This window comes from Pangasianodon hypophthalmus, chromosome 25 (assembly GCF_027358585.1).
Source record: "Pangasianodon hypophthalmus isolate fPanHyp1 chromosome 25, fPanHyp1.pri, whole genome shotgun sequence".
NCBI lineage: Eukaryota > Metazoa > Chordata > Actinopteri > Siluriformes > Pangasiidae > Pangasianodon > Pangasianodon hypophthalmus.
In genome coordinates this window covers 2,474,684-2,489,538 of record NC_069734.1, presented here as the reverse complement: position 1 = coordinate 2,489,538, position 14,855 = coordinate 2,474,684, and the positions used below count along the sequence as shown (strand labels likewise).

Genomic DNA, 14,855 nt, shown 5'->3' with positions numbered 1-14,855 from the left:
GAGTTACTAATCCAAAAATGTTGAGTATTTCTTGAAATAATAAGACACTAAGTCAAACTAATGAGATAATTTCTTTCAATGACATAAGTCAAAACAACAAGCTAACTGACATAATGAGCTACTAAGTCAAATTAAGATAATTTCTTGAAATAACAAGATACAGAGTCAAAATAATGAGATAATATTGAAATAATGAGTAACCAAGTCGAAATAACAACATTTTTAAAATAAGACAGCAAGTCAAAATAACGAGATCATTAAAAAAAAAAAAATAACAGGACAATAACAAGATCATTTCTTGAAATAATGAGATGCTGAGTCAAAATAATGAGAATTTCTTAGAATAACAAGATACAATCAAATAAGATCATTTCATTTCAAAACAAGATAATTTCTTCAAATAAAGAAATAGACCCAAAATAACAAGATAATAAACTGAAATAACAAAATACTAAGTAAAGAGATTTTTCTAAATATTGAGATACTAAGTCAAAATAAGATAATTTCTTGAACGAGATACAGAGTCAAAATAGCGAGATAACACATCGCAGTAAAGTTCCTAAGACTAAATGATTAAATAATTTCTTGAAACAACAAGACAGAAAGTCAAAAACAACGAAATCTTTTTTTGAAATAACGAGAAAATATATCAAAATAGAATTTTTTTAAATAACAAGATAGTAAATCAAAATAAACAGATTTTGTGAAATAATGAGATACTAAGTCAAAATAAGATAACGTTCTGGAGTAACGAGATATGGAGTCAAAATAAGATAATATATTGCAATAAAAAGACAGTAAATCAAAAGAAAGTGATATTTTTTTAAATAATGCGACACTAAGTCAAAATAATGGATCATTTTTTAAAAAAAACAAGGAGACAGTGAGTCAAAAATAACGAGATAGTATCTCGTTATTTCAAGAAATTATGTCATTATTTTTGACTCAGTGTCTCCTTATTTTTTTTTTTTTTTAAATGATTAATTATTTTGACTTAGTGTCTCATTATTTCAAGAAATTAAGTCAAAAAATAATGAGAATTTCTTGAAATAATGAGATAGTAAGTCCAAAATAACAAAATAGCACCTGAAAAAAACAATTCACACCTTGAGATTCAGGGCTTCTGTAAAACCATGACACCGTGATATTTTTAGTCTAGATTATTATAAAACGCATATAACAGCACCCGAGCAGCTCTACTCCACATCCACAGGAGAGAAATGAATGTTAACATTAATGTTAAAATTAAAATGTGACCTTTGTAACTGAACACAGGGGTGTGTAGTAAAGCTGGTGTGTGTGTGTGTGTGTGTGTGTGTTACTCACAGTCTGGGGATGATGTTCCCGGCGTACTGTACGAGTTCATACAGGTCTGCCACCTTACGACCTTTAGCGAACTCGTCAGTCAGGTAAACCTCCAGGTAGTGTAGCTCATCCGATATGGCCATGTCTAAATCACACACACACACACACACACACACACACACACACACACACACACACGTGCATAAAGTCCATAAGACTAAGCAAAATTTTAACGGTAGAAATTAGATGCTAGCTAAATATTCACATTACGACAATCACAATGAGCAGTTTTCTGAATAATAAAGAACTTCGACAGGTTTCACATTCGGCAGGGGGATTGGTGATATCATGAAAATATCACAATATCATAAAAATATCACAATATCATAAAAATATATCATATCACAATACACTGTTTATAAAACAATATATGGATTACGATATATAGTTTGTTTTATCGGTTTTGATATTGAGAAAATCCTTTATTCAGTATCTGTAAAAAATATTGAACATTAAACAGCAGGAAAAGTTATTTTTGAAAGAAAAAAATTCATTAAAGTTTCATTAACCATAAAAATACCTGCTGCAATTTTAAAATTACAACAATACAGTAACGAATTAACATCAAATCCGCTGCTTAACCCTTTCAGGTACGACGTCCGCACTCACAGGTCGCAATCTTAAGGCTGTTTTAAGAATATATTAGATCTCTAAACCACTCCAATGTTATACACACCATTATTATTTATTACTCCATTATTGTTTAATTATTACTTTATTATTATTTACTACTATATTATTATTTTTTACTCCATTACTGTTTAATTATTACTTTATTATTATTTACTACTATATTATTATTTTTTACTCCATTAAAATGTAAAATGTTGAATCAAGGGGGGGATTCGTTTTTTTTTTTTTTAATAAGACATCATATAACTTCAGAGCCAAACTGTGTAATTACTGTAGGTATTAACTTTTCTGTTAAAATTATTTTGTTAAAATTTGCAATATTTTTTGTAAAATATATTTTTTTTAAAAATCAGTCATTTTTTTTAATTTGTCAATATCTACATAAATCTAAATTTTCTATCAGCGTTTACATCAAAGTTTTAAACATAGTTATGTAACATTTCAGACTTAAAAGATTCATGAATACAAATTATTAAATTTATTTATTTATTTAATTAACAATTTTACTTTTACTTGATGCCTAATATTCATTAGTTTTTACTATAAGCAATTTTGTTTTGGAAAATGTTTATATTTATGTGAATTTGCATGTCATTTTTGTTTAATAAAAGCATGTGAAAATCTGTGTTTTATAATCATTTATGCAAAAAAAAAAAAACTTCAGTAAACTATAATACATAAAAAAATAAATAAATAATCGTCTGTCTTTGTTTTCTTTCCTTTTGTCCTTAAGGGGAGGAGCTAAGAAGCGATGAGACACAGTTTAAGAAACTGAGCGATTACGAACTCCGCCCCCTAGAACACTATTGCGTGCGTTATATTACAATATCACACGCCTGATTATCGCCGCGCCCCTGAAGCTACACACTCGGAGTTCAGGCTGCTCTGACTTCAGGACGCTGGATGAAGATTAAAACCACGTACAGAGTTCATAGTAGCTTTTAGGAGACAGCATGGAGGTCCTGAGCTCCCCCAGCATGTTAGAGGCGTGTTTCAGTGCATCCATCAGCTTGTTCTTGTCCTGAAAGAGAAAATAAACGAATACGTCATCAGTGTGGATGGAGACGAAGATCGGGAAGATTCTTTTTCAGGAAGTGGTGCACGAGTACCGAGACTTCTCATCAGTCCGACACTGACAATCACATTTAGAGTTTACGATTACTTTATATTACTTCCGAATGACTTTTTTATTTAAAGGTAATTAAGCTTATTATTAAAGTATGAAATGAATCGACCTCAGATTTCACTTCATTCGCTACGGAAGCAACGTGACGCTTAAACCTTTAAAATCCGTCTGTCACTTTTTTAATCACTTAATGACCTCAATGACTCGCCAAACGCCTCACTGTCTGAAGTGTCTGAACTGCTGAGCGTGAATGAGTCATGTGACATTTCAGCCATATTTATAGCTAAACACTATTCAGAACGCAGTCGATTCGGATGACTCGTTTTTCTGGAGCATCAATAAAACAAAACGCAGATTAGAAGAAAATTTTACGCTCAAATAAAACACAAATTCTATCACTTCTGATATTCGTTACGATTTTGTCCTAAAGTTGAGAAATTCTACGATGCAATGTGTGAACGCATTACAATATAATCCCACTAACGTAATTACACATACATATAAAATATATAAATAATATTCTTAAAAAATACACACCAGAGATTTTATTTAATCAGATCAAATCTAACGCCACTTCTTCAGTGATTTATGTTTCATTTAAAGAATTATTACTTCGGCCGTGATTCTGAATCATTTTGCGACTTTATTTCTCTGTTAATGTGGAAGTAAGAGTGGAATTTTTTTTAATAATATTTATCACCTTCAATAGACAAAATAAAAATAAAAATAAAAATAATCTCTACAGCATTAATGAGACCTGCGATTTAAATCTGCACACTTTATTTGCGCTCACGTGAGTGACGCTTATTTTGTGACATGTGTTGCGTTATGGGCAGGACGAATTTTAATTAACGGACGTTACATGTTTTGTGTTTAAGCGGTGCGACTCGCTTTGCGCTACAGCTGTGACATACGTGAAAAATCACGTGAACCACCAAAACGTTGTATATTTAATGTAAACTGAATGAACGAATGTTGTAGGGTTTGCGGCTGCGCATGTCGCGTTTCACCATGAAGTGTTTACATTGGGGATTCCCAAACTAGGGGTGGAGTCGCGAGAGAAACTCACAATCTCCTCTTTCATTTCATTTATTTATTTTACAAATTAATATTAGAAATATATACATGATGGATTTTGTGTGGTAATACTCTGAAATGTTCCTGCGAGTCACATTCAGACAGACCACGTTTAAATTATTAGTGCACGAGTTACTGTAGTGTTTGTCACTATCCTGACAGTTCACTGGCGTAAAAATGGACAAATCTAATGCCACTAAACAAACTACATTTCTAGACCATTACTGAGCACTAACGCTAACCGGGTTTCCTGTTACAGTTACTGTTTTAATTTTAAAAGCCTCTCATGTCACCTTCAAACCCACTGAAAGCTCTGTTTTGCGTACCAGCCTTCTGGATTTTCTAGATTAGTAAATACTTTTGATTGCAAGCTCAGAGTTTTCGATTTGAGATGCAGCTCATGACGATAATCACGACGACAGCGTGAAGTTTTAAAAGCGAAACAGAGCTCGTCAGTGTGCGTAACATCACTGTGTATAAAGTCGCTAAACATTTTACAGTCGATCACATCAATCAGGCTACGATCACATTAATCCGGAAAGACCTGAAAACTGCATTTTCGTTTTAAAACGCTCTCCGTCTACACTGGCGTTTTCTAAAAATCGCTTGTCCACACTGAAATGTCTGAAGACGCTCACATTCCTGTACTGCACGTGTAAAACGTAATACGCTTTGGCCTGCGTCACTTCCGTCAGGCGTTTATTTACTGTCCGTCTTTCTGAATTAAAATGTCACGGAAAAGCACAGAGTTTTTTTTTTTTAAACGGACAGACGAAGAGGTGAAGCTGCTGCTGCTCCCGGAAACTCAAGACTATAAAGTTGTGTGTTTTGAGTTGAATGGGTCACATGATTAAAAACACATCATTGTTTTTGAATCTCTCCGTCTCTCAGTTCACACTACAACAGGAAAACTGCGTTTTCAAATTTATCCACCTGGGAAAGCGTTTTCTAAAATCTCCGTTTTTGTTGGGCATCTCACCATCTCATCGTAGATGGAAACCAAAACATGGAGAAAAAGATGCGTTTTCAAATTCTTCCAGATTAACGTGGACGTAACCTTAAATCTTTCTGATGTACGTAAGATACGCAGCGAGTGTGTGAACGATGACGTGCACGCAAAGTCACGCGTCAGGTATAAAGCAGAGCTTTCTGCTTCGCATCACGTCACCGCGTTGTGGATTACTGTTTCCCTTAAACAACACGACAGACTGGAGAGTTAGCGTGAGGAATATAATAATAGTCACGTGCGTTACGCGTGCGAATGTTACAGACGTAATAAAGGTGAAAGTGAGTCTCACCAGGCAGCGTTTCATTTGGAAGGACTGCACTTTGACGGCCTGGACCGCCTCGTCCAGCAGCTTCTCCTGCTCGTCCTGGGGCGACTGCTGAGTGGTCGGCTGGGAGACAGAGAGAGAGAGAGAGAGAGAGAGAGAGAGAGAGAGAGAACGAGAGAGTGAGCGAGAAAGAGAGAGAGAGAGAGAGAGAGAGAGAGAGAGCAAGAGTGAGAGAGAACGAGAGAGTGAGCGAGAGAGAGAGAGAGAGAGAGAGAGAGAGAGAAAGAGAGCAAGAAACAGAGAGAGAGAAAGAGAGCAAAAGAGAGAGAGAGAGAAAGAGAGACAGAGAAAGAGAGCAAGAGAGAGAGAACAAGAGAGTGTGAGAGAGAGAGAGAGAGAGAGAGAGAGAGAGAGACAGAACAAGAGAGAGCAAGAGAGAGAGAACAAGAGAGTGTGAGAGAGAACGAGAGAGTGAGAGAGAGAGAGAGAGAGAGAGAGAGAGAGAAAACGAGAGTTAAACAGAGAGAGAGAGAGAGAGAGGGAGAGAGCAAGAGAGAAAGCAAGAGAATGAGAGAGAGAGAGAGGGGGAACACGAGAGTGAGAGAGACAGAACAAGAGAGAGCAAGAGAGAAAGAGAGAGAGAGAGAGAGAGAGAGAGAGAGAGAGAGAGAGAAGACAATCAGCTGAGCTCATCACATGACTGACTTACTGATAACAGCTTCAGCTCCCACACTCTACAGCATGGTTTTGGGAATTTCAGAGAAATTCTGGAGAAATTAACATCTATTTCTAAACAATAAAGCGTTAAGTACAAAAGTTTGTGCCCCCCAACCTCTAATTTTACGCTTCCTCTATGAAACAGCTTCCATTCTCGTTTAATTGTGCGTGTATTTTTCTGAATGGAAATCCGGTTAAAACCTGCAGCTTGGATCTGATTACAAACTGAACATGATCCCTGCAGCGAGACGGCAAAGTACGGCTAGAAAACAAACAAAATATATCTCTTAAATATAATCTCTATAATTTTAGACATCAATGATTTTTTATTCTGTAATATTATAGACCTTTATTATTAGTGAATAACGTTACAGTAATGTACAGCAATTATGTTTTTACCTCATTTCCCTTCTCTGATGGTTGCTTTTTATTATAAGTGGGAAGTTCAAATTCAAACTTTTTATTTTACATTTTTTATTAATGTATGCATAAAATGGTTATTAAATTTCACAAACACAAAAACAGTTAATGATTCCTGAACATCAGCAGTAACTAAACAAACCAGAGGAACTAAGTTTCTCCTCCTGATCTGTATCTAAAGCAGGATGATTAAGGGCTGATTAATGACATGTCACTAATGAATATGTATGAGCTCATGAATATTCATTAGTGACATGACAATTATACAATGCAGCAATGACAGCTCGCTAGCTTAGCTTCCTTTATCCAGCTTTCTGTCACACTGGCACGACAAATTACACATGAAATCAATAAACTGTTGATTAATTATACAATATTTCATTGCATATTTGTGTGTTATATCAGACGACTGGCTTTGATGCTAACTCTCGGACAGGATTTCCAAAACAACACGGCTAATGCTAGCTAGTAAAATAAGCTGAAGGTTGTGTAACAAAATTCCCTGCAATTCCCAAACATGTTGTGCAAACATATAAAAGCAAATAAAACTCTGTAGTTTATCAGTGACGTCAAAATCATCAGGGAGAAAAAGGAAAGCAGGATTATCTTAGCTTAGCTTAGCTTAGCTTAGCATAGCCAGGCCTCTGTAATACCGAGCAGCTAGCTAACGGAATAAACATGCTAACTCGCTAAACACTGCCATTTTAGAGTCTTTAATATTTCGTTTTCAGTTAGTAGATGTTATATAATGTGCGACATGAAAACTATGTTTATACACATTTAATTTTTGACTTACCATGATGATTAATAACTGAGCTGTTAGCAATCACTCTGCAGCTCAAAAAAAATCTGTCGGTCATGTGACTGCTGGAGATCCGCTCAGCCAGCGGCGGCCTCTGATTGGCTGAGAGGTGTGCGCTAGGAAGACGCTGATTGGCTGAGCCCTGAACATTACAAGGGCTCTGATTGGTTACACTAGGAACCGTAACGGTGTGTGTTCCTGGGTTGGGAAATAGTGTTGAGGAAATTATTTAATAATAATAATAATAATAATAATAATAATAATAATAATAATAATAATAATAATAATAATAATAATAAATAAATAAATAAATAAAGAGAATTCACAAACATTTAGAGTGAGTGAAAAAGTTATCATAGAAAATTATTAATTTTCATAAAATGAACGAAAGAATAAAAAAACTGAATATACAAGCAAATACATCTTATCATTATTGTTATTATTATTATTATTATTATTATTATTATTATTATTATTATTATTATTATTATTATTATTATTATAATATAAGAAATAACAGTATAATTAGAAATTACATACTACTACTACTACTAATAATAATAATAATCAATAAAATAAATAAAAATCAATAAAGAGAATTTACAAACATTTAGAGTGAGTGAAAAAGTTATCATAGAAAATTATTTCCTAAAATATACAGTCTATTATTATTATTATTATTATTATTATTATTATTATTATTATTATTATTATTATCATTATTATTATGTATAAGAAATAACATAATAATAAGAAATAAGAACTATTATTATTATTACTACTACTACTACTAATAATAATAATATCATGCCTCAAAACATTCTAAATTTAAATTTAATTTGCAAATACTCTAACATAAATTTATATAAATTTATATAAATAAAAATAAGATAATTATTTGTTAAAATATAATCGTAATTATTATTATTATTATTATTATCATTATTGTTACAAACGGAAAATTAAAACGTCAAAATAATTCTAACAAATTATAAAATGCGATTCAGAAAAGAAAACTTGCAAAACCGTATTACAACACTTCCGCATGACCGGTGACGTAATCGAGTTCCACCAATCAGATGAAAAGTGGGCGTGACTTGCGAGCAAAATTCCCGCGAAAAGAACTTAGCGGAGTTTAACAAAACTAACAAAATGGACGGCGAGTCATTCCGGAAACTTGCATCTAAACTGGGAATAACGTCTCCTAAAGTGCTGAGGTATGTCCGTGGCTTTGATTATTTATAAAATTCCTTTGCAAAAAGAGTAAAAAACGTTAGTTTCTGAGTTGGAAGGAGTGTGTTTGTTAGATAGCTCAGTATAACCTCCAGGTCACAGGGAGGATCTGGGGGAAGCCTGGTGGAAAATGGATGTAAATAAAGTCATAAAGTGTGTTTTTGTGGTATTTCCTGTATCTCAGCCAGGCAGAGGAGTACATGAGGCTGTCTCAGGTGAAGTGCACAGGCCTCGGAGGCTCCACAGCAAGCAGCAAGGCTGTAATATGCCTGGAGCTGGCAGCTACAGCCATGAAGTGTCCTATAGACAAGGTGTGTGTGTGTGTGTGTGTGTGTGTGTCAGTCACTGTCTCTGAGAAATCAGACATTTCACCTATGACCAGTACACACCTGCATGGATGCACAATTACTCTCTGTTTACTCTAAACAGTGTATTAGATTTGTTTTCAATTAATCTTTGTACATTCATTTTCTTGCACTTGTGCAGCCTCCAATAATCCATATCACACTTCATATTTTTCTCTTTTTTTAAGTCCATCACCTTTAAAATAAGTGAGAAAACTCAGCATATGAAGTCTGGAAAGTTCATAAGTTTCCAAAAAAAGCACCATAAATATCAACATAACCATGAGAGAGAGGGAGAGAGAGGGAGAGAGGTGATGATGATGATGATGATGATGATGATGATGATCATCATCATCATCGTCATTGCTCTAATATTTAAGAATAATCTTTGCTGTGGTGTTTTTGGGGGAAATTAAGTCCAGTGAAAAGGTCTCAAATTTTCTTCAGGAGGATCAAGAATTCAAAAAGTCAAGAATTAAAAATCAACTAGTCATCTTTTTCATCATTTTCTCCACCTTCAGGACATCGCTAGTTTATGAGTGTAGTTCTCCGCCTTCAGGCAACAGCAAACAATGTTCAACTCCAAACAAACAAAAAAACAATCGTAGATCGACGTCTTTGAGACTCTGATAGTTGCGTGTGATCAGATAGTGATGCGCAACCCGCGGCTCTGAATAACAGAATTCACTCTGTTACGCTGCGATGCTTTTATTTAGGTTTAAAAGACAACAAAATAACTGCAAGTGTTAAAATCCTGAACCTCTCCCCTTCATACAAAGTGCTATTAAAGTGATGAAATTTCATTAAAGCTAATGAAAAAAATAATAAAGACTTTTTCCAGTGTGGTCTTACAGAGTGCGTAGTTGACTCTAGGATTTTCATCTCCTCTGAAATATTTCCAGACTAACTGAGCACACGTAGCTGCTTTATTTACTGTCTGCCTCGCTGTTTTCCCCTGTCTGACTAGTCGACATCCCCACAGCACTTTATTATATTCAGCCCTTACTATATTCAGTTCAGCTGAATTTTGTCATTGTACATATAACAGAGTGAATTCTGTCGCTGTGTGAAAGAGCGCATTCAGAGCCGCGGGTTGCACATCGCTATCTGATCCAGAGTCGGATCAGGGCCACGTGTTCGCTCAAAGAGGTCGATCCAGGCTCGGGTTTGGATGCTGCTGATTGTGGCGGAAAAAAAACGAAGGCTGCTGAGCTGATGCGCAGCGTGGAAACTCGTGTCCAGTCTCCGTTCCTGATCTCAGCCAAGCCACCATTTCATCCATGTTTGAGTTGTGAATTCAATTTCTCTTTAGTCGCTCGTTTAAAAGGTTTTGTTTCTGAGCAGGAGTACGTCGTCAAGCTGTCGGGATTGAATAAGAAAGCGTATCAGAGCAGTCTGAAGGCCATGGAGTGTATGCTGGGTCTGCAGAGCAGTCTGGGGCTCGGGGATCTGGCTGTGCAGTACGGATGCATGGAGGCGGTAAAGGCGGCGTCTCAGATCCTTCAACGGTAATCGAGCTTTTAATGAGCTTCTCTATAATATTCATCTAATCTGAATACACCACTATGAATCTACTGTTCATTCTCTGAGCTGATTTTAGTTTTACACTCTAGCTACAAGGCTAATGTTGATAAGTAGTGGAAGATTATAGCTATCAGATTAGCACTATCCATACTGCAGTTTATATACAGCGCACTCGTATATAGCAATATAGAGTTGTACAGTGTGGAGAAAATTCTGTATAGCGTTAGTAACTCTCTTATCTGGAGTGTGTGAAGATCAGTCGAGATGATCACAGCAAGTAATAAAACCTTTACGAATGGGACTGAGAACCGTTTCATGTGACGTCTGATATATTGGCGAAAGCTGATAATGCGGTAATAATGATTAACGAACATGACATCATGCTGTACTACTTCCTGCTGTGTGTGTGTGTGTGTGTGTGTGTGTGTGTGTGTGTGTGTGTGTGTGTTTTAGGTACGAGGCCAGTTTACCTGCAGCTCAGCAACAAGACCTCGATCTTTCCAAACCCCTGTTCACTACGGCGGCTCTGTTCACCGCCTGCAAGTCAGTACTGCACAACACACTGCTGCGCTCCTCCGTTACGTCCTCCGAGTGTGTGTAAGGAGCGGTGTGAGAGCTGTAGAATAGAGCGATGTTACCAAAAATAATAATAATAATAAAATATACAACTGACTGTAACTACAAATGGTTAAAAAGTACAACCTGTTGTTGATTAATAAGTTAAAAATTGTAATCTTTGTCAAATTGCTTTGGTGTAATCGCGTCACGCCGGGCCGGAACACACCACCATGACGTGGATTATTTTCCTATAAGAGCGCAGCACGTTGTGTGTTATTCCTTACGTATAACGGAGCCTCTGTCTCACCTGCTTTTGCTCTCATATGTCATCACTGTGCTTACAGATATTACTTTTTCTTTTCCAATACTGAAACATTCCGAATCAGTCGATACCGATATTCATTTGATTTAATTTTTAACGAAAAAAATAATAGCGCTTAAAAGATAGATAGCTAAAACACAACTAACACAAAAGTGTGTGTTTGTTTATTCGGTTAAACTCTTTCACTGCAAATATGATTAATATAATAACATCTAAAGTATAAATGGAATAAAAAGCAATCCTATCAAAAATGTAATCATGTTTATACTATGTAAAGATTCAGTTCCAAAAAAAATCTCCTCCCAGTCGAATTCCAGTCTTTTCCATCTGTTACGGATCTGGATCGGATCTAGTTTTCCTTTCCTCTAATATCAGAGTATTATTATTATTATTATTATTATTATTATTATTATTATTATTATTTAAACCTCGATCCTGGTTATCGTATGATCCTGGGTATCGTATCGTTGCGAGTCCACTAGGTTGATAAATCGGAGTGCTGTTAGTTAGCGGCGCTACTCTCAGGGCTGCTGTCATACAAAATCATCTCCATTTATTTCAGCATCTCGTAATACCTCAGCGCTTCTAATCCTGCTGCTGCTCCACGCTGTGATTTGGGGAACGTGTAGGGGAGAAAAAAAAAAAACTAACATGGTGTCTGACATTTACTTTGAAGGTGCATGAAAATCAGAGTTGATAAGAAGCTGGCGTCATCCTCCGGAACGAAGAAGGCTGTGTTCGACAGGCTGTGCGCTCAGCTTCTGAAGTTCGGCCAAGAGATTTGCAGTCAGTTGGTTTTTTTCTTTTTTTTAAATTGTAAAAAAAATCAGCCACACGTTCAGACATGAAATGTCTTCAGGAAAAAAAAAAAACTTCACAAATGATTTAGCTTAAAATGATTAGCATATTTGCATCATGTGATCATTTGCTCTAGTTGTCATGGATACAGAACAAAGACTTCATGTTTTAAATTCCTTCTACATTAACAAATTAAGATCTTTAATGAGCCAATGGAATTTATTTATTATTTTTTGGGGGTTGGATTTGATGATTAAAAATTGTATTTATTAAAAGAACGACACAGTATTTATCCAGTTACAGTTGCATTTAATGTTGGCAAAACAAGTTAGTTCCTGTTCTCACTTACGTTATAGCAGCTGCAAATTAAACCTAAATTCAGTCTAGCTGCAGATATTAACACAACTTCAGTTTTAATATGATCCTCTGTCTTTAAGAGTTATTGTGGGGAATTTTTTTTTGAAAGCCGCAGATATAGTTCAGGGAAAAACCCCTAAGATTTATACCTCCACTTAATTACACGCAATCCCCCTCCCTCTCTCTCTCTCTCTCAGGTGACGCATCTTCTGTGAAGCGACAGATGAAATCAACACAAAAGAGACCGAAGACTCTGACTGAGACGCTGCAGGAAGCAGAGGAGGGTGAGCGGAAGAATGGAGGAATGTTGCAGTAATTCTCATCAGTGGGGTTTAAAGATTTACAAACTTGAATCAGTGGCAGTATTTCAGTATTTCAGCATTTCATCACAGCCACAAATGTAAAAGCTTCTCCTCCATTCATTTTTTAAAAATTCATATTAATATTCTCCTAAAGAGCTGAAAGGAAAGTGTACAGACCTGCAGTTATTCCATCATCACATCCCTGACGTGCAAACATGGAATTTTTGCCAAAAACCTCTTTTCGTTTATTCACTCTCACTCCCTCATTTCCCCTCTTTCCATCACTCATTTCCTCATTCTTTCATTCCTGGATTCCTTCTCTCACTCACTCATCTATTCTCTCCTTCTCTCCTTCCCTCCCTCACGTATTCCCTCATTCACTCATCTATTCTCTCCTTCCCTCCCTCACGTATTCCCTCATTCACTCATCTATTCTCTCCTTCCCTCCCTCACGTATTCCCTCATTCACTCATCTATTCTCTCCTTCCCTCCCTCACGTATTCCCTCATTCACTCATCTATTCTCTCCTTCCTTCCCTCACGTATTCCCTCATTCACTCATCTATTCTCGCCTTCTTTCCCTCATGTATTCACTCATCTATTCTCTCCTTCCCTCCCTCACGTATTCCCTCATTCACTCATCTATTCTCTCCTTCTCGCTTTCCCTCATTCATGCCCTCATTCACTCATCTACTCTCTCCTTCCCTCACTCACACATTCCTTCATTCATTCATCTATTCTCTCCTTCCCTTCCTCCCTCCCTCCCTCCCTCACCTATTCCCTCAGTCACTCTCTCATTCACGTATTCTCTCTCTCTCTCTCTCTCTCTCTCTCTCTCTCTCTCTCTCTCTCTCTCTCTCTCTCTCTCACACACACACTCGAGCCTGGATTTCTTTGTAGTCGAGGAAAAGCAGCTTGATAAATGAAGTGTGTGTCTGAAGCGATATTCATCATTATAGATGAAGTTTCAGAAATTGACTTAATTGTATTTGGAATAAAAGATTCTGTACTGAAAATCTTTCTGCATTTAACACAACTCTTCTCTCTCTCTCTCTCTCTCTCTCTCAGACGATGGCTTGCCAACGTCTCCTAAGCAACAGCGGGAACCGGCACTGAGGGAAGACGAGTGTGAGGAAGAGACGAAACAAAATTACGAGGAGTGGAAGAGAAAAATCCTGGAAAACGCTCTCAAAGCCAAAAGCAGCGGATAGTGCTGGCTGCACCTGTTAGAGTTTTTTAATGATTATTATTTATGTCATGTTTTTAGTTTTTTTTTTTTTTTTTAAAACATTGCCCTTTTCTTCAATTTGAATTTGATTTCATTTTCCCACACGTACGTGTGTGTGTGTGTGTGTGTGTGTGTGTGTGTGTGTGTGTGTGTGTGTGTGTGTGTGTGTGTGTGTGTGTGTGTGTCAGTGTCAGCAGGCGAACCTGACCTGTGTGTACAGATATTCACTCTGCTGTATTATTTCACTTGATTGCGTTGACGGAGATGATTTTTAACGCATTGTTGGGAGTGAGAAGAGCAGCCGAGCGCTGCTTTATATTCAGCCGTGTCTGAGAGGTTTGATGATGTTCATTGTTCATGTGTAGACTCGGCTGCGTTTTAATCAACTGCCTCATTACCTGTGACTCGTTCGCATCACGTGTCTCGTGTGGCAGTGTGAAGAGGTTCATGTGAGCGTTTGTGGTCACAGTCACACAGTTGTGTGTGAGTGGGTGAGCGTGCGCTCATCATCTCTAAAGGAAATCCTGCAGCATGATTCTGTACCGCTGATGTTTTAATAAAACTAAATGATCAAAGTGTGTTTGTGTGTGTGTGTGTGTGATGTGTTCACAGAGAACAGCTACCATTTTAGGAAAGAATGCTTGCTAAAAAATAGTTTGCCATCCTATAACAGCCTTAAACAGGTGTTCTAAAGAAAGATGTACTGTCAAACTCCAGATTCTGATTGGTCAGAAGGTGTTGATTAATTTTCTATTACAGCAGCTCTGACATTAGTG

The 14,855-nt window shown here is 36.5% G+C and overlaps 2 protein-coding genes across 2 annotated transcripts in view; one reads left to right on the top strand and one right to left on the bottom strand.

The window, feature by feature from the left end:
• Window positions 1-7,523, bottom strand: part of vps35 (VPS35 retromer complex component) — a 41,539-nt gene extending 34,016 nt beyond the window's left edge. Inside the window, exons 1-4 of the mRNA XM_053229520.1 lie at window positions 7,409-7,523; window positions 5,500-5,598; window positions 2,923-3,019; window positions 1,327-1,450 (exon numbers count right to left, since the gene is read on the bottom strand). Of these exons, the coding sequence (XP_053085495.1) occupies window positions 1,327-1,450; window positions 2,923-3,019; window positions 5,500-5,598; window positions 7,409-7,411 (323 nt within the window). The 5' untranslated portion in view covers window positions 7,412-7,523. The remainder of the gene's footprint in view (window positions 1-1,326; window positions 1,451-2,922; window positions 3,020-5,499; window positions 5,599-7,408) is intronic.
• A 959-nt stretch (window positions 7,524-8,482) lies between these two features.
• On the top strand, window positions 8,483-14,658 carry orc6 (origin recognition complex, subunit 6). Its single transcript, XM_034299794.2, has 7 exons — window positions 8,483-8,631; window positions 8,832-8,958; window positions 10,336-10,499; window positions 10,969-11,058; window positions 12,072-12,181; window positions 12,748-12,834; window positions 13,920-14,658. Exons 1-7 carry the CDS (start codon window positions 8,567-8,569, stop codon window positions 14,060-14,062), a joined length of 786 nt encoding a protein of 261 aa, XP_034155685.2. The 5' UTR covers window positions 8,483-8,566; the 3' UTR covers window positions 14,063-14,658.
• Window positions 14,659-14,855: the final 197 nt, after the last annotated feature.